Genomic DNA, 24,204 nt, shown 5'->3' with positions numbered 1-24,204 from the left:
CATATTTTCCTTCCACGCTGCCAGCACAGGAGGCCCAGCAGAGCCCCACAGGCGTGCGATGTCCCGCTTAGCCACCATGTTCCCCAGGGTCACCCACTGAGTCTGTGCGTCATCAAGATCGGTAGGACCCCAGACGTTCAAGAGACAACACCGCGCCTCCGGCTGCATGACAATGCCCGTCACCTCCCCCATCACTGCATGGACTCGCCTCCAAAACTCCACGATCACGCCGCATTCCCAGATGATATGTAAGAAGGTACCCACCATGCCGCAGCCTCACTTACATAAACCCTCCTCAGAGAAACCCATACGGACCAACCTAGGACCTGTCACGTAGACTCGATGGAGTATTTTGAGCTGCACCAGCCGCAGACGCGACGGAATCGCAACCTCCCTAGGAGAAGAAACTGCATATTGCCAATCTTCGTCATCCAGTTCGAGGCCATCCCTAGTCCATTGATCCCGCAACCCCCGAAGAAGGTCAGCCCGGACATTAATCAGCTTCTTATAGATGAGAGAGATCGCGCTCTCCGGCATATGGCCATCCAGAATTCGGTCCTCCAACGGAGAGGATGCAGGCATCTTCTCACCTTCTACGAGGACTGACCGCAAGGCGTGACGCACCTGGGCATAGCGGAAAAACTCAGTGCTCCCCAGCTCATACTCCTTCTGCAGCTCCTCAAAGGACTTCACCCTGCCCTGAGCCAGCAAGTCTCCGACCCTGGAGATACCGATCAAGTCCCATTTCTCGAACCCTTTTGTATGCCAAAGCTTCCCCAGGATATCAGAATCAAACAACGGGGTAGCGAGGGTAAGCCTGCCCCCCCAACCCAGGGAGTCCGTCGCCAACTTCCACACCCGCACCGCCACCCCAGTGGGCCCCGTAAGGGACGAGTCCAACGACTTCGAGTACAAAGCTCTGTGGTAATTACCGCCACGCAGTAACCACCGATCCATGGCATAGCCGGGGCTCAACGCCGAGCCATAGACACCATGATTAATCGCGCACAACTGGGTGGCCCAGTAGTATCTTCCAATGTCCGGAAGCGCAATACCACCGTCGTACCACGGAAGCGTCAACTAAGCGATCGCTATGCGCGGCCGCCCGTCCCACAATAGCGAACGCTGGAGGCTCTCGACCTCTCGAAAGTAACTAGTCGGGACCCATTCAAGGGTATTCTGCAAGGCATAGAGGAAACGGGGAAGAGACATCATTTTAAACAACGCGGCGCGCCAGAGGAGGGAGAGCGGCAACCGCCGCCAGCCCGCCGCATCCCGCCGCAGACGCGCCAGGGGGGGGGAACAGATTCTTCTCATATCGCAAGATGGAGTCAGTGGAGATGTAAATCCCTAGATACCGGAAGCCCTGCTGGGCGATCTGGATCGACCAGTTTCGGGGGACAGGCGGAACATCGCCACACAAAACATACAGATATGACTTTCCCCAATTGATAACAAGGCCCGAGTTCCTACCAAAAGAAGTCAAGACGTCGCAAACCACTATGAGAGACTTCTGGGGCGAGGCGAGGTATAATAGGATATCGTCGGCGTAAAGTGAGATACGGTCCTCGTGATCGGGCGACCATCGAAGCCCACGTATACTCGGATGCCATCGTATCCACGCCGCCAGCGGTTCAAGAGCAAGGGCGAACAACAAAGGCGACAGGGGGCAACCCTGCCGGGTGCCCCTCCCAAGCTTGAACGGCTTGGACGCCCTCCCGTTTACCACAACACTAGCAAGGGGACCCTCGTAAAGCAACCTCACCCAGTCCACAAAACCAGGCCCGAAGCCGAACTTGGCTAGCACAGCCCACAGGTATGCCCACTCCACTGTATCAAACGCCATCGTGGCGTCAAGAGACGCCACAATAGCCGGCTCCCGCAGCGTGCCCGCCCTAGCAATCACCCCATGGAGACGCCTAAGGTTTAATGCAGTGTTACGATGCGGAATGAAGCCCGATTGGTCCGGGTGGATCAAATCCTCAAGCACCCGGACCAAGCGGTTCGCCAGGATCTTAGCGAGGATTTTCGGCTCAGCATTAAGAAGCGATATCGGCCGATAGGAACTACACTTGTCCCGAGGCTTACCGTCCTTATGTATCACCACTATGGTTGCCAGTCGTTGATCAAGCGGCAGAGACCCATTCACCCGCGCCTCCACGAACATGGCGCGCAGGTGAGGAGCGACCTTATCCGGGCAAAGCTTGTACAATTCAATAGGCAAACCATTCGGACCGGAGGCCTTACCCGAGTTCAACGCCCGAATAGCACCCGCTACTTCATCAACCGTTATATCACCATCTAGGTCGTCCCTATCTACGTCAGAAAGGCAGGGCAGAGCGATATCACGCAAAAGGTCACACGAGTCTGCAGTCGGCCTGTCCGAAACCGAGGTGTACACTACGCGGAAATAATCCGAGAAACGCTGGACTATCGCTTCGGGGTCAGTAACAACCTCTCCCTCCTCCATCGTTAACTCCGGCACCACTCTATTGACCCGCTCTTTTTTGTCCAACCAAGCCAGCAGTTTCCCGGCCTTATCCCCAACATCATACAGACGGCCCTGCTGCTCCCTGCTAAGGGTCTTGGCAGCATTCTCCGCCAGATCCCTGTACTCCGATTGCTTCAAACTCAGATTATGCAGAGTGTCCGCTGTAACCTCCTCCTCCAGGGTTACCTCTAGAGCCGCGATCTCATCCTCAATCTGTATCACCTCGGCGTCTTTCCGTCGCTTGGCGGCCACCACCAATGAGAGGGCCTCCCCTCTCAATACGGTCTTAAACGCCTCCCACAGAGACACCGCTGAATCAACCGAATCTTGATTGTCCTGAAAATAGTGATCAACTGCCTTCAGCAATGCCCTGAGCGTCTTGGGGTCACGGAAGTACCAGGGGTTAATAGGAGCCATCCTACCCCCTCCTACCCGGCCAATGTCGAAACGGACCCACACCGGCGAGTGGTCAGATATGCCACGTGCCATATGCCTAGCCTCAGAAACTAGCGAGGCATGCGCAGCCAGGGTGAGCAAGTAATCAATCCGGGAGAGACTACCATGCGCCCCGGAGTAAAAGGTATACTGACTCTGGGTGGGGTGCCGGAGTCTCCAGCAGTCCACCAAACCAAAAGTGTCTATGAAGTCAGGAAGCCACTTCTGAGCCCCCCCGGTATCCCTGGGCGGGTGCCTATCGAGCAGCCCAGAACCAACAGCATTGAAATCTACCCCCACCACTAGCAGCCCCTCAGGGAGTTCCAACAAGGCCCTGCCCAGATCCGCAAACGTGGAGGCCTGCAGGGCCGGAGGAACGTACACAGAAACCAATACCAACGTTCTACCCTCCCATCTCCCCGCCACAGCTACGAACCGCCCCCTATCATCAACAATGGTGGAATCAACCTCGAGTGGCAGTGAGGCTCGAACAAGTATGCCCGCCCCCCTGGAGCCCGATGAAAAGCCAGAGTGGGCAATGAATTTGTAACCCTTCCTATTAAGTGCATGACACATATTCCCTATAAGATGTGTCTCCTGCAATAGAGCAACATCAGGCGAGGTCCGCTTCAGGAATTGTAAGACGATCCCCCGCTTAACACGATCACCCAAGCCATTAACATTCCAGCTAATAATATTTAGGTCCCTACCCCCCATCCCCAAACACCAAGAGACCTCCACCCCCCCGGAAAGCCACCACCAAACCATCCTGACAACCATTACTACGCCTTGCAAGAAAAACCCCCCCAACAACCACCCCAACATCCCAGATCCTCCCCCCTCCCTGCACCCCTGCGTCAGCTTACAAAGCCCCCCCAACTTGCAGTGTGCCTGTCGCCCTATCAAAAACAAATCTACAAAAAGAACCCCGAGGGAGGAAAGAGCTCCGAACGGCCCTCCGCCACCCCCCCCATTACTGCAGTTAGCCACAAGTCATTGTCCGGGGCAAAAACAAAACAACCTGACACCCGGGGCATCACTCCTGCTCAGCCCGGCCACTGTCCACTCCCGTGACACAGTCCCCGCCGGTCCGTCTCCGTGGCAGAGCGTCCAACCGATCTCCGGCCATTTCAGGCGAGTCGAAGAAGAAAGTCCGATCCTCATACACCACACGTAGTCTGGCAGGGAAAAGCATAGCGTACTTCAAATCCATCTCCCTAAGGCGTCTCTTAACCCCCAGGAAACACTGCCTTTGCTTCTGCACCATCTGGGTGAAATCAGGATAGAAGCTCACAGAGGCGTTCTGAAAAGGAACCGGGCCCGTCACCCGCGACGCTTGCAGGATAGCGTCCCGATCTCGAAAATGGAAGATCCGGGCGACAATCTGTCTCGGGGGAGCTCCCGCCTTAGGCCTCCCGCCAGGCACCCTGTGAGCCCGTTCTACGGCAAAAAACTTTCCCAGGCCCATAGGCGCAAGATGGTTCACCACCAAGTCTTCAACGAGTAGGTCCACTGAGCGCTCTTCCGAGGATTCTGGGACTCCAGTAATGCGCATATTGTTGCGCCTGGCCCGACCTTCAAATTCCTCCAGCCGACAGGCGGAGAGATCACTAGCAGTCCGCAGCTTCTCGACCTCCGCCTGCAGTCCCAAAACATCATCCGCAAGGCCAGTAGTCTTGAGGTCCAGGGACTTGACCCGCTCATTGGTTTTGGCCAAATCCGCGCGTATCAAGTTAACATCGACCAAAATCGTGTCCACTTTTTGTGCCAAGGCATCAAACTGTCGCCCGATCGATGTTTGCATCCCCTCAATAGCCCCCATGACATCCTGCAACGACAGCTCTGAGGCCGGGGACGAGTCAGCTTTCTGTACTTCCAGCGTCTGTCCCGATCCACCAGGCGACCCCTTCTGCTGGGCATATCGATCCATATTGTTGGATTGGGTATAGCTTCCCCGCCTGGTAGCCTTGAATTTCGGCTTGTCAGCCTCTACTTTGGCCGACATTGCAGACTCGATGTAAGCAATTACGGAGAAACGTCCCTCACCCAGCTAAATGAGACAGGCCGGACCGTCACTCATCGACCAGGGTCGGGCGCAAGTCCTCCAGATGTCCGTGGATCCTCAGGAAGCACTCTCAGGACGGAGCCAACAAAGGGCGAGAAAGTGAAAGTGAAAGTGCGGCGGTCTCCATCCGCCCGTTCACACCCCACAGGCCCGCTGTTGTTCAATTAGTGGCCGGGCATCTTGCCAACGCGAGCTCCTGGCATCCCTCGGAGGTAGGCCGCAAGCTGCCGTCGTCCACAACTCCGGTCCCCGGCGGGCGATTTTAGCCCGGGCAGCGTCAATCGCCCCTGCGATGACTCATCTGCAGGATACCGTGCATAAGAAACAGGATGAAGAACAGGATAGTTGACGGAGGGCGCAAGGGTCTCGGGAGCTCAAAGCTCACGCAGCCATCTTGGTCAAGCGCTAGGCTCCTCCCCTACTATTGAATTTTTTGATGCCCTGAGATCTGAGTTTTAGTTTTCCAGTCCGCTATCAGATCACAATCTCTTGGCTCAAACACCACAAAAACTGAATTGGTGGGGGGGATGATAATCAGCCCACCGTTATGTGGTGAATACTTTAAGATTGTCAACCAGTGGTACAGTTGTGAAACTAGCCCCTGATAGGGGGAAAGTGGTGATTATTCATCAGATGCCAAAAATAATGTAAGCTTTTTCTGCAACCTGTAGAAAGGAACAAAGTGTGGTACATAAGGAAAATCAATTTCAGTTAGTCACAGACTTGAGGCAGGATCATTTAAAGAGGATAAAGGAATTGCTATGGGTATGTCACTATCAGTCGTCCTCCTTGGAACCTTCCTCTATCACACCTCTGTAATCTGTGACTCCAATGCTCACAGTTTCAGATCAATATTGGGCTCATTTTGTTTAAGTTTCAACTCCATGTCAAAACTCTGGTACTACTGCCATATCTCCAATCTCCGGTAAGTGTACTGCGTCAGTGGCAGCACAGTTGTAATCCACAGCTGAACAGGTCACCTGGTAAGCAGCCAGGTGGCACTTCCACCAGACCATGAGACCATGGTCTTATCCGCCTCTTCTTTCACAATCATTGCCTAACCTTCAAGTCTGGCAGTCACAGCAACATAGGAAGCGGAGTGTCATGCTGGAGCACACATTTCCCACATCTGATTCAAAGGTTATTGAGGCCCTCGCTGCTTCTGATAGTTTTAGAAGCAGACAGGAAGACATGAGAACTTCTTGTATATTAGATCCCCATCTCTTTATATTATTTTGCTGAATAATCCAAAGAGCAATACCTTGTCATGAATCCTGTTCGCTCTGATGTGCTTTAAAATTATGACAAGCCTATGTTGCTGCCAATAAAAAACCTCACCAGAAATACTAGATATTTGTTCCCAGAGGGACCCACTACCAATAAACAGTCCAGCCTTGTGGATTAGACTCTCCACTAGGGACTTTACAAAGGTCATGACAGCAGCAGGAAGCTTTTAATCTTAAGAGTGCACAGGTATCTTGGTCTAGATCACTAACTCATTAGATCTACTTTCTTGCACCTAACTCTGAAATTTTAATACAGTGAACAATCTACTATTTAATAGGCCTGGGTGGTAAATTCTGTTCCGTTCGCGGAATTTGGGTGATTTCGCGTTCCGCGGAGTACGCGGAATTGCCCAAAATCCTGCGTTCCACGGCGTCACAGAATTTTTTGCTTGTTCGCATTGTCAAAATGCGGGTTCGCGAGATATTTCCCTCGAGCATGCAAACCGCGATCGCGAGCAGGAAAAAAGCATTACGCAATTTCTGCGTGTTTGCGGGGATTACCGTTTCGTGGAGCTTTGCGGAGCGCGACTACGCAAATTCCACCCACCCCTACTATTTAATCAGTTCCTCACAATAAAAGAGTCCAAGTCTACATTAATTTAATTAACTCCTTTCATTCATTGGTTTGGGCATTTCCTCCCACAAAAGCATACCCACCCAAGGACAATTTGGCCCACCACTGTTCCTTCATGGTTTTGAAACACCAATGAGGTTCTTGTGAGATTTGGTTGTATGGCTATCAGAGTGCAGGTAGCTCCGTTTGCCAGGCTCAAGCCGGTGGGAGTACCCTTTCTCTACCTGGCCTACTTAGCAGCAAGGGCAATCGACCACTGAGAGTTCCGGTGGGGAGCTACCACAGGAGCCAGGAGAGTGAAGAACCTACATTCTTTGGGGGATAATTTGTTACCTGTCAACATCCTAGGCTCTCACAGAACCCGATAGTGACATATTAGTCTTAGCAGCCTCTGGCACAGTTATTGTTTCTGGCCAGCAGGATATGTTTGAGAATGAAGATGCTCTTCAGATTCAATTCCTCTATTGGTTCACGCACACAATGAATATTATGTACTACAGTATCTCACATACAAAGACAACCAAAACTGCTAAGGCCAGCATGGCACAACCACAATCATACAGCAGTTGTGTGGAGCTGTTATCTTTTTGACCTTGATACAGCGTTTTCTAGGCCCTTTTGCTTAACATTGGTCCTCTGACTGACCTTTCTATCCAACGGAGAGGTGATGGGATTTTACATCATATCAATTAAATTCAATTAACAGTGCAACCCATTTGGCTTCACAATGAGGACCAGTAATCAGTAGCTATGGGTTAAAAAAGGTTAATACAAATTCAAAATCAAGTTAAGATACACAGCTCTTAAAACCATACTATAGAAATACAAAATAGCCACAGGCAGTCCAAGCCTGCAGAAGAAATTAAGGCAAACTATTATAAGGCAAACAAGCAATTCAATCACAGCAATACAAAAGATTAGAAGTGATATTTGATGCTCAGAAAAAGAGTTGCCCGTTTTGTTGTCTATGCATTGATGAATCTAACTCCTTTATGGTTGAGTTCCAGCTAAAGGGGTGGTACTTAAAAATCTAAGAATCTCAAATCAGGAATTTTCCTAAAGGAAATTAAAACAAGGCAAGGTAAAATTAAGTAGGGAAGGTGTCAGCATCTCAGAAGCTCGATCTAGAGTCTTTTATGGGACAGAGGGTAAGTGCTAGCCACACTTATGAAAGAATAAAAGTAAGCATTGCGGTCTAAACCTCTCAGAGTCCAAAGGAACCTTCAGTAAGGAAACTTGAAAGGATCAGAAAAGCATCTGTCAAGAGCGAAAGGGGCATCTGAATCTCCAACAGTGTGAACACTAAATTCTAACAGATCAAAGTCCTCTAGGTAACACCCCCATTGTACGCATCATCCGGGGTTCATTGTTCTCGTCCATTTCAGACTGCAACATTGGGGGAAAGTCTCACACTGGACATGGGAACGACATCTCACACACAGGTCGCATCGCAACATTTGCTCAGTAGGACTTTCAGTTAACGCTCTGGCTCCACATGTTCTTTCGCCCAGGTCTTCTTCTCAGGCTCTAACTCTAGTACAGTAATGTATCTAATCCACAACTAACAATGCATGAGAATACATGCAATAAATGTCACATTAGCAGAAAATGGAAAACAGTATTTATGCAGCATGGTGAAATACAGGCCTAAATTGTCAGGACAACTTAAAGCATTAATTCAACAGTGCATTTGTAATATGTGTGTACACATTTAAACACAAATTAATATAAGTTTCTAGTGCATTAAATGTCACATTACATGTAACATTCAGTAAATCTTAAAATAATCATGTGTCAGGCTAGGAATTACATTTAATGAAATGTATGTATTACATTAGTGCACACATTACATAAACTTCTTGTTGTTTTAAGGAAAATCATATTCTACATATGTGAGGATGGTTTCTATTTTGTTTGCCGATCAAGAAATGTCATTCAAGTTATTAAAGCATATATTATACAACTAGAATTTCATCTTTATAGTAAGTACAATAAAACTTCAATAAATAAACAAATCAGTTATGGTAAAACCCATGATATTAGTAAATTCTCTAATCCTACAGTAAATGCACTCTGTCATGATGTCAAGTGCAACACTTTACATGAATTTGTAAAACCACATAAGGAATAAATGTTAAGTGCACGTTCATGTCATGTATCTGTTAAGTATTTGTGGCTTGTAAAAGGTGTGCAATTTTGCGCTGCACCCACCTATACAGCCAGCGAACAAGGCAGGAGAGCATTGAGGAACATAACCCTTCAGCTCATAAGGCCACGCATGGAACTTATAACTGTCCAGCAAATACGCAGAAAGAGTTTTGTACATTTATGATGTAACAATGTCAGTATCGGTGATACCCGCATCTTGAGTATAAAAGAGATGTGAGAGAACATGTCTGGTTTGCCTTTCTCAACATTGTAAATCGCTCATGAGTAATTAGAAGACAACGAGCAGTTTTTCACTACCAGTCACGCCTATATTTTCTCTGGTAAGCGACAAAACCAAGAGTGGCAAATCCTTACCTGCTTCTTAACAGTAAAAATGGCACCCATATCGTGGATTTTAAATAGTAACCTGTTAGACTGAACCAGTAGAAGCATAGCTTTGAGATCACAGAAGACTGAGTTTAGTGTCACCTGTATCAAAGGGGTAGTGTTAGGAAAGAGACACAGTACTACACATCTCCTTCTCCTAAAGTGCATGAAAAAAGGGATGTTCGTTGAAAGCTGTAAATAACCAGAATTACGGTTGATTGCCTTCAATACGTTTCTACATTGTGATACAGTCCAGCTAGAGTTAAGACTGAGGCCAGTGCTGGCTTTAGGGAGTGCGACCAGTACCGTCACACCTGCTGGCAAGGTTAAGGGGGCACCTTATGCATGACAGGCTTAATCAATCAAGTGGCAGTCTAAATGTCCAGATGACTTGCTTTCAGATCTTAGTTGCTACTAATGCTTTTTTTATGTATTTTATGTATATATGTATTTATATCGATGTAGCATAATCCAATCAATTAATATAAAAGCGTTCATCTATAAATGGTATCGAAAGACAAATAACTAGGTTCAGTAAGCTTAGCATAACACGTATATAAAGTACACAAACCGCCATGGCTCCAATGATCTATCACCACCCTTACCGGATTCTGCTCTCAACCCTCTTTTACTTAGCATAATGATGTCTCCCAAGACATCCATATTTTATCTATTTTTTGTAAGGATCCTGTCCATTTACCATACAGCACTTCGTAAGTGTCTACTTTGTGCATCTTATTCGTCCACTGTATGAAGGTGGAGATCTTATCCGATTTCCAGTTTGCTAAGAACAGCGATCTAGCCACCAGCATTGAAATAAAGAATAGCTGTTGCTGTTTAATAGATAGGTCTCTTTCCAGAGCTTATAGCCCAAAAAGAGCTCCATAAGGATTTGGCATGATATGCTCCCCCATTTTAGAGCTAGTGTTTGCAAAAATATATTGCCAATATTCCCTTAGATGGCTACAGGTGACTATAGTGTGGAGCCAGTCGCCATTCCTAGTAGCTATTCATGCATGCACGCTTTGAGGAGACAAAAAATATTTTCTCTGGAAAATAGGTTGTACTAAAACATGGCTTGAGGAATTTGGACTCAAACACCTTTTGATCTCCAGACTAGAAGGGAAAATAAACTGGGTTTATTAGCTCAGATTTAATCAGTGCATAATAATGGCTGTGTTGGAATTAGCCTCCAAAACACACATACATTAAAACTAGATAGATCCACTTAATCAAATATACATTTAAAACCAAGAAGAGCAAAAATTAGAATTCCATCTGTCTTCAGTACCCAGTTTTTCTACAACATAAAAGAAAATCTCTCAGCATACACATACAACAATGCTCGGTGTAACCTGCTTTCACTAAACTAGCAACTGTGACAATTTCTTACAGGATTGTGAGACTGGCTGATGTCATCACCCGCTAACACAAATGTGTCCTATCATTCTACTAATTACCAAAAATGGTGAAGGATTCATAGATAAGGCCTTGACCATATCAAACAAGATCAGCTAGCTTCCCTGAGAGGAAGCCAATGAACTCCTGAAAGCAGAGCATTTAGGAAGGACCCAAAGACTATGGACAGTTAAAGAAATGTATTGTTGCAGGGCATAAACGTGCCAACCTCAATCCAAAAAATGTATGTACTGAAAGATGAAGGTTTGTGGGGAAGTGGCTAGGTACAATTGAAGAAAAGCAATGTTTTTGAACACTAACTAGGAGGTCCTGCACATCAAATAAGCCTGAAAGAAGGTGGGCTGAGCATAGGAGTAGGCAATGTATTTAAATGTAAGGTGTTTGTTGTGGGGTCCTTGCCCCAAAGGGTAGCAGACCTCTGCAAGAGGATTCAAGCCATGGGACAATAATTAATGGTCAAAGAAATTTAAAAAGGGAAATGGTAGACAACAAGCAAACATTGAATTCTGAGGACCATCACAGTACTGCACGTAACACAAATGATCCATAGTTATCCACTGTGCATCCAAACTTCACCACCATTACACCTCATCAAATCTCTCCATTATACTCTGAAGACACCCAATTTAGAAAATGAAAGTTAAATACTGGTAACGTACCAACTTTATCTTATTTTTTTGGATGACTTCTTTGTTCTCCTTTTGGTACATTTCCATTTTCTTCTTTGTATTTTCAAGATCGACATTATTGGTTAAGTTAAAGACTACAACATATGAAGGAATAGAAAAAAGTAAGAGATGAAAATACATAATGGCATGCTACATCTAACATTAAACTATTACCCTCCCCAGAGAAAACCAAAAGTTCCTTCAAGAAGGATTTAAAATGCTACAAATAAGTTGTGGTAAAATCTGAAACTTGACCAATACCCATGGTATTAGCAAACCGCTACCTGTTCATTCTTGTAATAAATGTTATTTCAAAGACATTTTACCTGTCACGATATTAGTAACTAGTAGTAACTAACAATGTATTGCTTAGTTAATAATAACCTTTACAATAAAGCAAGTACAAACAAATTCACACACTGAAGTGAAAATATTTCAAAGCCTATAAGTACATGTGCTGCACAGACATTTGAGCATAAGCATATGAACAAGTGTGTACACACTTCGATCTTAAGATAATTTCAGAAATATTTCCTTATTATCTACAAACTTTACAGTTCTAGCATCAAGTCGAACATTGTCACATCTCATAACACGTGCACCAGTAGCTTTACTAATCTGAAGGAACAAAGCTCTAAGTACTGGGCGCAACGAGAATCTCTCCCCCTGTAAGAAGCCCTGGCAGATACAACATATGTCTGACAAAGACTCAAGCTTGTAGCCACAAAATGTACAGACAGGTCTTTAGCCTTTTATTCGCAGATTGTTGTACTTTACCTCCAAAATTCCAGAAATGGTTTACACATAAAGAGAAATATAAATAGTTTGTACCAAATATAAATGTGTAAAGAGTCATAAAAAAGCAGTAATGTTAATTAATTGAATGCATTCAATATATATTAATTTCTCTTCAGATTTTCAACAGCCTATTGGTCTTCCAAAAGTGGCATATCTCAGATGTCAAGTGATATTTAAAGACTTCATTTGCCATTCCAAGTGAACTTAATTTTGATAAACCAAATTTGTGCAATAAACGTAAAGTATAAGCATACCATAAGATGTAGTCTGACACTGCTTTATATCAGATATGGGCCATCAAGTGAGCGTCTGTGGCCTGCTTTAATTTAAATACATACTACAGTACTCTGCGTCCAACAAGAACATCATTCTCATTAAACTGATTTCTAGTCTCAGTTGGGCTTTGGGACTGGATGTAGATAAATTAAAAAAGCATTAATAAAATTGCCTAAAGATTATTTTAGCCATGAGTTTAAAGCGCCTCAGAAAGATGTAGCTCGATAAAGGAATGCAGAAATAATTTTTGCTTTAATTTCGCTAAGTACTCACTATATGCTTAGGGCTACTAACTGGCAGTAAAAGTGAAGGATTGCATAGTTAAGTGAGGACAATGTACCTTTCAATGTATGGACCACCGCCAGTTTCCATGGCAACTCCTATACATTCATAAAATGAAACTATCGCTAGTTTGTTGACTAAGTAGAAGGTGAAATATTACATATTACATGTATATAAAATTATAGATTACTGGAGCATTTAAGGAACGCTGCAACCCAACAACATTTAAATCTATGAGGAGTGCATTGTTTATATATTTCAGACGGAAAAGTACTGTGCTCACAAATTTTGGTAGAACTCTACTCTTACTCCATTAAATTCCTAGGAGTAAACAAATACACACTGTGATGCACCCATTTCTGCAACTTCTATTTCTATTTTAATTCATAAAGCCCACACGGTTACCAAACTGTGTTGTGGTGCGAATTGAGTACCCATGCAAAGGGAACAGAGTAATCTATAGTGAAACTGGGGGCTGGTGGGATTAAGATTATTAAAACACAGAGTTTTAAAGATTTAAGCAATCCTAAAAGATTGGATTTTCCAGACTTGTCCCGTAATAACGGAGGGGAATCGGCCACGTCTGGCTTTGCGGAATTCAGGCACATCCCTCCAGTTGAAGGAGGATGAGAACAGCAGTCTGGCAGGCTTGCATTATGTAAATATTCTGATGAATATGGCAAAAGCAGAGGGTATTGAAGAGGCTAATTTTCTGAACAGTATAGGGCTTTGAGGTGGACAGAAATAATGTCATGTTTAAGTATGCCTACTATAAATTTTGCTGCTGAGTTCTAAATTGACTGCAATCTAAGCATTAAGTACTCTGGAAGGTTTACATATAGTACATTACAGTCGTCAAATGATGAATAATCAATGATTGCACTAGTAGTTGCCTAGATGTCAATAGTATAAGTGGCAGGATTTTCTTTTTAAATGGTGAAAAAGCAGATTGATGTGAGTTTCTGGATGTCTGGTTCAAAGGACATCTTGGGGTAGAATAAGACACACAAAATCTGAACATTTGTTGCCGGGGTGGGATTAGTGTCCATGAATTCAGGTCACCACGAAAAGAGGCCGATGGAGGAGCTCCCGAAGACCAGGGCCACATTTTTGTCAGAATTAAGACAGAGGCGGTTGGAATTCATCCAGCTGGCCACCTCAACTAGACAACATTGAAATTAATCCTGCAAAAAGTTGGGGTTTATTCATGCACAGAAAACTCTGGGTGTTGTCTGCATATTCATAGAACTGATACCCAAATAAGGTAATCAAGTTCACCAATGGAGCAAAGTATATGTTAATAAGCGTGGAGTTTAGGACAGAGCCCTGCGAACCTCCACATCTTAAGTCTCTGAACTTGGAACAATAAGGTAGCAGTTGGACAATTTGTTTTGTAGAATTCAGGAAGAATTCAAATGATCCCAGTACTTTCCCTCAAATACCTAACAGACGCAGCCCATTTAAAAGGATAGTGGGTGAGACCATGTCAAACTCTGCTGACCAGTCAAGAGGATGAGGGCCGCAGTCCCCCGGAATCTAATATCATATGGATGTCATTGGCAGCAGCAATGAGCACAGACCCTGTACTCAGGGTGGGTCTAAAAAACAGATCTAAATTATTTGTGAGCCTTTTTTCCTTCTATATAACGGGATAGGTGGGAAGTAACCCATCTTTCTAGAATCTTGAAGATGAAAGGTGGCCCAAACGTTTGGTGGAATACTACGGTCCAAGACAGCCTCCTTTTTCAAGGAGGAGGGGGTTACATGAGCAATTAAAAATCGAAAAAAATAAAAGAGTGGTATCAAGCCTGTGTCTGGGGGCTTATGCTAAATGGCTGTGATCACTGTTGTAACCTTGGCAGCAATTAGTTCGAAAATTCTTGCTGGCCAAGGATACAGCGGACGATCTTGCGTTGATAGTTTCATTTTAACTAAGGTAATGTCCACTTTCAGATAAATGAATTTGGATCAAAAACAAAGATTTGGTAGCTGGCTCTAAGAAGGCATCTAATAATGCTATCATACAATAGCGTAAGATTTTGGTTTAGTCGCGTTATGTTATACAATTTTGGAATAACCAAACCCTTCTAGGAATCTGAAATGTTAGAAGGGCTGGAATTCATTGATAGGTAGGCAATTGAACAGTTTTGCTCTAGCTGAAACAGAGTTGGCACTACAGGCATAATCAACATCCATGCAGATTTGACCATCATTGATCTTATCACGGTAGTATTAATCAACGTGTCAAGGTTTTCAGTGGCTAAGACAGTAGTTTTAAAATATCAATAGGGGTTGTGGTTTATTTTAAGCTTTTAAAGCATCTGTCTTAAGGGATTCTTTGTGACAGATAAAAGCCTCTTAGCTTACAGAGAAAGTAGTAGACGTGCAACAGGCATTTACATGCAGCTGTACTTTTTCCTGCAGTGCCATCTTTTATAGATTAAAATGGCTTGTTAAATACCAGACAATAATGTGCAGCTGTTTGTTGCTCTTGAAATGTACAAACGTTTGCGAACTTGTGTCATGCAAAATGACTCATTAACAAAGTAACATTTTGTTCTTCTATGTCAGGGAGAGTCACAAAGACAGGCCTTTTCTAAAGCATTCTTGGCAAACATCCCTCCCAGAGAGATTAGCAAAGCAGCAACACAAAAGTCAAATCACAATCTCTGCAGATATTATAGCTGGGAGTGGCTACTGAAATGGGCCAGGCAGTTTTGCAGACTCTGAGAGAAACATCAAAAGACTTCCGAGATATACAGACGAAATGGAATCCAACTGAAACAATCATACAAATCTATGCAACTGAAAATGCAGTATAAAAATGCGTGTTATAATCAATGCCATAACTGGTATGTATAAAGCCTACTGAAAACTTTATTAAAACACACACACACATCCCCTCTTACATATGTAACAACACTCTGGGACCTCTTCGTAAGTAGAAGCAACACTAGGCTAGGGAACTGGAGATAGTAGAGCACTGCAATTAAAGAGGTAGAGCCTTCGGCGGTCAACATGGCAATGAGAGATGAGTGACTATTGGGAAATGCGGAGTACCTCTTTCTCATAGGCTACATTGTACTTATTACCAAAAGCACACCGAAATATGGAAAGGTGCCCAGGAAGTCGAAAAGACCTAAATATATTTATATACATCACGTCCTTTTTTCCCCACTTTTTGGTGACCATACCTAGTTATCTGAGGGACAATACTGATTTTATCAAGAAGACACACGATCTGTATATAGAACCAGAGATTTTGTTAGTCACTATGGACATAAACAATTTATACACATGCATTGTCCGTGAGCAGGGTATCATGCAAGGAGTTCCTCAAAGCCAGACCACCTAATATGTATAAACATACAGGCTTGTTGTTACTGATTACAGAGACACGCATAACAGAGAAAGTGTTTCTGTTTGGCAAACAGATGTGCAGACAGACTGTGAAACAGTAGATCAGCACCTGCTTTGCAAATTTATCCATGGACTGGCAGGAGAAGCAGGTGTCCCGTTTGACATATTACTTAATCATTTGCAGAAGATGTCGCTATGACTCTGTTATATAAATGGATTTATTTATATTATGGACAGGGAGTCATCATGGGCCAAGGGAATTCTCGGGGCTACTCAATGACAATAACTTTAGTATCAAGCTAAGCATGGAAATAAGTTAAACAAGCATATGTTTTTGGATCTTAAAGTGGAAATAGTGGGGAATCGCATACATACCTCACTGCATAGCAAATCAACTGCTGGTAACAGTGTACTTCACACAGCCAGTTGCCACCAAGTTCATGCTAAATATAACATAACTTATGGGGAATTAGTGAGAGTAAAGGGGGAATGTAGTACGGAGGAGGGATATGAGATTGCCATGAATGAACTAATGACAAGAATGGCAGCTAGGAGTTACCCATCCAAAGTACTTAAACACGCTGAAAATAAAGCAAAGGCTCTGGAGAGGGAAGATCTTGTTTTTAGATCTAATCCTGGGGTCCAAGAAGGCGGGGCAACAGAAAACACAACCAGATCAATCAGGTTCATCACTAACTTTTCTTGTCAATCAAATGTAATAAGAACAAAAATGCTACCACATTAGGACATTTTGCTCAATAACACTTTCATACACCCCTTTGTGGGGCCCAGTCTTCAGATAACATCATGTAAGGTTAGGTCCATTAGGGCTAGGATAGTACAGGGTCACCTCAGTGATACAGTGGATGAAAAAGAAGGGAGTAAGATAGGTGGTTTCTTCCCCATGCAGAGGATGTAAAGAATGCAAATACAGTTCAAAACTTGTAGAATATGAAATCCCGCACAGGAGAGACCGATACAAAATTAACCAACATTTAACGTGGAAATCTGACTTTGCAATCTCCGTTACATGATGTCCTCGTGCTAAAAGGTACCTAGGAAGTACTGCATTTCCATAGAAAAATCATATCTTAGAGCATTTTAGGGCTATAGCAAACAAGGATCAGGAATATCTGGTTGCAAGATAATATGAGGCAAAACTTAATTCGAATTGGACAAAAGCAAAAAAAATTGATATAGACAGGAATCATGTTACATAATCAGAAACTTGTAAGTCTAATGGATTGAATGTCGGGCAGACTCATTGACCAAGACTCATTTAGCTTCTCAGTAGGTATACTTTTTGAAAATATGCATCATACCAGGTGACATACCTCACTGTGACACGATTTCCAAGTTAGGAACAGATTCAGTAATAGATAAATCATGATGTGAAAAAAAAACCAGTAGTACATAAACAACAATGGTTCTGTCAGATAAGATTCATCATCAATTAACAAAAGCAATATTAGCACAAAAACTTATAAAGTCAATTGTTATTGTAGAAATAAATCACAAGACCTGGAGGCCTGAACAACACAGTAACTGGATCAATGACAAGTATTTCATTGTCACTGAGTAACAATAAATCATATGATCAAACAATAAGGTGCTCGATATGTACTAAGTGAGAAGTGCTCATGGAGTGCATCAGAGAAAAACAAGTGACTGTACAAATTCAAATCAAGAACACAAAACAATTCAGATGTTTTAAAGGGCCTGTCCACTATATCCCATTTTTTCAGTCTTTCCTAGATGGACAAATTCTACATTTGGCCTCACAAAAGCCCAAAAGATGAAGTTTTGGTACAGACAATGAATGAACCATTGACGTTTCGACCCTTTTAGGAAGCGTGTGCATTCTATGCATCAGGAAAAAGTGATGGGTCAACCTGCGTGTTAAAATATATACTGTCAGGCCTTATATAATATGAATTATGTATGGTCATGGAGCGTCTCTAAAACCACTCTGCAACTCACCAGTAGGATGACATGTATGACCTTCTTTAGTCGCACCAAAAGAGCATTTTATTTCTGTATTGTAAATATTAATATGGAAATAGATGCATTCATCGATAAAAATGAAATTTCGTCCTTATTAACAGAATCCCCTGTTGTGAACTCCATATAAACCTCAACTCGCAAATATGTAGTCCAGCAGGCCCCGAGACCTAGGCCCGTGGGTTCTGATCGATAGGTAACAGGTGGGAGGGTGCGTAGCGGACAAGCAAACATTCGGGCAGGAAACTCTTGATCAATTCCACAGATAGGTGCAGGGACATTACAATGGTCAAGGGTGATTTCCCCAATAAAGCACACATGGCCGGAGGGGGTACGCGTGCTCCTAAAATCACCATAAAGACAGTTGCCACATGAGGTAAGAACACATAGCCAATCAACAACTAGCAAACGCAATGATCACACGCTCACCATGCCGGACATATGGACATGTTATCCACTGGCCACATTGTGTCCACGCAAGGTCGAATCCCACCTGTGGTAACCATTAGACAATTCATTTATGACTCCAAAGGCAGCAACCAACATTCCTTATCATATATGGTACGGTGGAAACTTTTATAATCTGTCATGTTTTATATAAAAGAGAAGGATACATACCAATTTTAAATCGAGACAGGCCTCCTGCTGTGTAACTGTTCTCCTGGCCATAATGTTTAATTAAACAAACAGTTCCTGTTTTGCCAAACGCCTTCTGTATTTTTGTTTTTTTAAGGATTTCGCACTCAAGTAACAAACATAATGGGTTGGGTCGTCTCTCTATAAAAAGTGACGGCTTCATTTGTTCGTCAAGTGGAGGGGTCAAATGTAAGGAAAACTTCTAGAAATCAAGAAACAAAACCTAATGTCAAAAAGTAATGGGACCCCAAATTATATGCACCAAAGGACTCCTCATGGCGACTTACCAATTAAAGTGGAAGATGCACATTGATAAATTATGTGTTGCATCCCAAACAGCTTTAATAAATCAAATATGCGAATCAAAAAGGAAATTAATAAAATAGAACAAAAATAACAAGAGCAAAGGGTACAGGAGATCTTATATAACATATCTCCTTCTTGCTCGGAAAAGCCTAGTATGTGCCGCAAAGCATCCCACGGACGATAGATAATGGGAAAGCGTCACACCAATTTGTGCTGCACACGTTGTGCCAGGAGAAAATTGCTAACTTCAAAATGGCCACTGGAAGGGGATGGGATATGGAGATATGAAGGGAAGTGTCCTTGAGATCCAATGCTGTCGACTATCCCCTGGAGTAACAAGTGGAAAAATTAGCTTGGAGTATTTCCATCTTGACTCAAATCTTGGATAAGAACGGATTCAGGTTATTCAAAAGGATTATCAGCAGAGGTCCCTGATGAAAAGACTCACTTGATCTTTGTGGTGCACTGTGGTGGGACATTTCAAGATTCTGTGGATCCCAATCGTGATTTCTGTGTTCCTATGATTTTAGATTGTGGTGGAGATCGAAATAAAGATCTTTCATGATGATTTTTGCATCAGAAACACACTGAAATGAAAACACTGTACCTAATGGGATTTTGAAACAGGAAAGATTGCTTTTTTCATCATCTGGTTTTAAATCTTCTGAGTCAAAGTCAGATCTTTATTGGATCTTTAACATAAGAGCAATGAACCAGACCTGAGTCTGGAGGAACTTCCTTGAACTCCAGAGAGCAGCCTTGCTTTATTATTTACAAAACCCAGGCGTCTGATTTATTTTTGCCTAATCTGATGAATATATGAAAGGAGACACCCATGCCAGGATTACGGCAGGAGATCTTCCTGGGCTTTGGAGAAGGCCCACTGGTCAGACTCCTGAAGGGAAAAGGCCGATTATATTTATTCCTTCCACCTTGGAATTGGAACCGACTCGGACGCCTTCTCTTTGATGGTCCCCCTACGATGGTCTAAAAGTCCTTGACAAGGGACAGAGATGCATACAATGCATAAACAGCAGCCTTCACAGCAAGGTTTATACCTGAAACCCCCTTTTCTTTTAAAGAAGCATCTGCCTTGCAGTCTACTAAATCTGCCACGGTTATCTTCTCTGTGATAACAGTAGAACGTCCAGCTAGTTTATTCAACATTATACCTACCTTTAGCAACAATGGCTACTCCATGTCCTCTTTAGCCAGAGGTTATAAATGTGTCAACATTTTGGGAAGATCAGTCTTTTCTGGGTTCTTCTAATTCTTCCACTCTCTATGAAGCAAATCCATAATTTCTTTATTAAGTGTCAGAAAAGAAGGAGGATAAAAATGTAACTCATGAAAAAGTACGGAACTTGTACCAGGTTGCTCATCCTCCATAGGAATATGTAGATTATTATCCAAATTGCTGAAAAGAGTGACAAGTTCCACCGTCTGAATGAATTGGACACCTGAGACTCCTTCGGCAAGAGCCAAGATGATGTGAACAGCATGATGAAATGTTCACAGTAGAAATAGAGAATGTAGGAGAAGAAGTAGAATAGCAAAAGGCAGAACCATTTTCAGGCTTCAGAAGAGCCACAGTCAAAAAAGAAACCAATTACTGTACCTACTCATTAGAAAGGCCAAACCCAGAGGGAGGAGAAAGAGAAGTATCTTCTTCATTGCACTACTTTTTGGGGTTTGCCTGATACAGCGCATAAGCTGTCGGTAGAATATTTTGCTAACACATAAAAAAAGGTAAAAAATGGCTTATGGACTGCTGAGTACATTGATTGATTTTGATGTCACTACTGTTTCCTTTGCTCTTATTGATGAGTGCCTCCTGCTCACCTCCTGGGGCTTCAGTGTCTGTCCTTGCCATGGAGCATGGACTTAGTACAGCTTCCTGTCGGCGGCCCATGTCCTTCCACTTGCCACACACGTTCCTGCAGGTACTTTTTTTCTGTTTGCCATGCACTCTATAAGAGTGCATGTGACTGCAGCCCATCTCCCTTCCTCGTGTAGCTTGTCCCCCTCCCTGCCCCTCTCCCGCGGTTTGTTGATATTGCCTCCTTCTCCCCTGCACCTCCCTCATGTTGCTTGCCCCGCCATGCTTTTCTAGACATACTGCACAGCAGCGTGGGCTGCTCTGCAACATAGCTTATAGAAAAAAAAGCTCTGTGGCACAGTCAATGCTGGCCACATTATAGAGCTTTTTTCCTTTACTTTAAGCCATGTTGCACAGCAGCCCGCGCTACTGTGCAGCATGTCTAAAAAACACAAAGGCAATAGATCTTGTACAGGTGAAACCTATTGGCTTTGCCAATGCAATACTTGTTTGTCAACATTATCATCCTTAGAGCAGTGATGCCTCTTACAGGAGCACTTTCTGTGTTTCATCAAGAATCGCAATGGAAACACAGTAAAGAATTTCTTTTATACCTGTGAGGATCAGGGTGTACTATATGATATGGCTGTGGGGTCTTATTGTGGAGTACACTCACAGATACCATCTTGAGTCCAGTCAGTATCGTTTACTTAACCTTAGCTCATCCCTGAGTAGCTGTGGCTGTGAGTAGTAAGGCTTAGCAAAGGAACTTGTGTGAAGCATTTAACAGTATCAAACAACAAAATGAGAAAAGCGCACAACAATAAAGAGACATAACAACATTTGATAAAAATAGAACTTATTTTTATACATTTTTAAAGATCTTGATCATCAAAATCCACTTGAGGGTTCCTGAGATACAGATTTTAGCCATTTTTATCACTTTTAAATGTATCCAGCATCGGTCAACAAAATGTTTGTAAACTTTTTAAAAGTCTGAAAGAATTAGTGCAAGTACTCCTTCCCGGTTTGGGTGACCAAATCCTGCAGGGAAAAGGTCGAGGGGGTCAGAAAGGATACTCTGGACAGTCACCTCGCCACCAGAGCATTTTTGAGGCAAGTTCCAAACTTTACAGGACTACTGCCATAGATTCAATGGAGTGGTCCTGATGCTGAGGATACAGGCAAACGATGCTCTAAGGATGCTCCTGTTGTGATGCAGTTGACGGAGATGACTCTGTGGTGGTTCCTCGGTCCACGGGTGATGTGGGTTGACTTTTGCCATGGAAATCAGGGTCCCTCAAAGTCCTCTATGTTGCAGTAGTCAAACAGCTGATGCTGCACTACTGGTCTCACTGCACCGGGGTGGGATGCAAACTTTTAGGTGGGGGCTGGTGTGCCTAGAGTGTGGCGAATCTGGACTCTGAGAGCACTCCTGGGTCTGGCAGACATGGGTGCAAATTCTGGCTTTCTTGGATTTGTCTCTTGTCGTGTCCGGCTATTGGTAGGGGCAACACATCTGTGGTGGCTAACAACTTGTTGGTTTGGGCTCTTTCAGCTTTTGTAGCCCTGGAATTGTCCTCAGGGGGTCAGCCTACTGGTCTTGGAGTCACTGCTGTGGGTGAAGTTGGAAAATCAACGTTTCCCTGTGTCAAGAGCCACAGGCACAGTCCCAGTCTCGCCGGCCCAAAAGTGCAGCAGGTACATTCCTCTCGATGGTGCAGCCTTTCTTTGTGCGAGGCAAGGGCAGCAGGGCAGTCCTTCTTTGGTCCTCTCTTCTCAAGTGTGAACAGAGGGGCAGGGTGCCATATTTATACCAGGGAAGAGCCCCAAGGGGAAGAAGCGGTTAAAAGCCAATGGGCTACTGGGTCCCCTCCTACCTAGTGAAGAGTTTACGGAGATGTGTGGCATTTACCTATCCCAAAGTGCTCCATTCTTGCCAATTCCAAATTGGCACAACCCTTCCTTGGTCATCAAGAGAAGGATAGCTCACCCTAGAGGTGTGCTCATCAGTGGGCTACATGCCCACAGGAAAACCGGTTTGGGCACAGGCTTCCCTTCCTTAGCTTTGTCTTCAAATTGTCTGCAGGAACAAAAGGCACCCTGCTGAGGGATGTTGTCACAAGTGGCCTTCAAAGGCGGCTTTACCTTTGAAGCTCGCTTTTTGGGCGAACACCCCGAGTGGCCTTCCTGGGAGTGGAAGTAACACCTCACTCTGTGGTAACTGCCTTTGTTCCAGGGCCTGGGAGTCATTCACATGTATTCCGAGGTGGTCAGAAATCCGTCTATATGTCAGGGCCTTTTAGAGGCCACTATTATCGCTGTAGTGAAGAGGAGCAACTTTCTAAAAGTTGCTAACTTTAATAGGGACTTTGAATCAGGCCTGGGCATCAGGTCAGACTTAATGCCACAATTAATTAGATACCTTACTTGACCTTACTAGGTAGTCTCAGAGGTTAGACTCGATGAGATACCAGCCGGTAGCCTTGTATTAGCCAAAGGGGCTCCTAACCTTTTCACAGCAAAACTACAATTTGGAAGTGTTGCTGCTAAGACATATTTAAAAATCATGTGTCCTAGTTAGCAAAATATAGCTCCCTGCCATAGGGGTCCAAATGCTTTCCTTAAAGGAGACTTACACATATCCTTAAAGAAAGTGGTATTTTTGCCATCAGATGTAATGGCAAAGTCGACACTGCCCTTTAAGTCTGAAGTGGCAGGCTGGGGTCCATGTTGTCTCTCTCACATGCAGGGTGGCACAAACAGCGTAGCAGTCCTGGATGAACACTGGCACTGACATCTGGATACCAGGCCTCAGTGCACTGTCAGACGAAAACCCAGCAGCATCAGTCCAAAAATGTGGGGGTGAACATGCAAAAAGAGGCATTTCCTTACAATACCTTTAATAAAAGCACAAAGTTGTCCAAGTTAATTCCTGCAAGGGCTCCTTTGCCACTCTTTCCTTTTTTAAATAATATAACAAAATAAAGAAGCCAACTCATACATAAGATCATGATATCCAGGTTAAATTATTCCATTCTTTAAATGTATCTGCTTATTTTATACATTTTTAAAAAAACAACAAAGAATAATATTATTATTCAGAAAAGATAAGAAAAGAAAAATGCTTTTGTGGAGGAGAAGGACTGAATGCATACCACCTCGGCCAGAGTTCAGTGACATTACAAATGAGTCACAGCATCTGCTACTGACACGAAACAAACAAACACATTTTCAATTTTATTACAAAGAA

At 43.8% G+C, this 24,204-nt stretch overlaps 1 protein-coding gene across 2 annotated transcripts in view; it reads right to left on the bottom strand.

Annotated features, from left to right (window-relative positions):
- MNAT1 (MNAT1 component of CDK activating kinase) overlaps positions 1 to 24,204 on the bottom strand; it is a 574,189-nt gene that overhangs the window by 329,007 nt on the left and 220,978 nt on the right. For both annotated transcript variants that reach the window (XR_014968776.1, XM_085626176.1), the window contains exon 4: positions 11,465 to 11,568. Coding sequence is in view for 1 of the 2 variants with exons in the window: in XM_085626176.1 (XP_085482302.1) it covers positions 11,465 to 11,568 (104 nt within the window). In the remaining variant the exon portion in view is untranslated. The remainder of the gene's footprint in view (positions 1 to 11,464; positions 11,569 to 24,204) is intronic.

Source organism: Triturus cristatus, chromosome 9, assembly GCF_964204655.1.
Source record: "Triturus cristatus chromosome 9, aTriCri1.1, whole genome shotgun sequence".
Taxonomy (NCBI): domain Eukaryota; kingdom Metazoa; phylum Chordata; class Amphibia; order Caudata; family Salamandridae; genus Triturus; species Triturus cristatus.
This window is presented reverse-complemented; position numbering and strand designations above follow the sequence as displayed.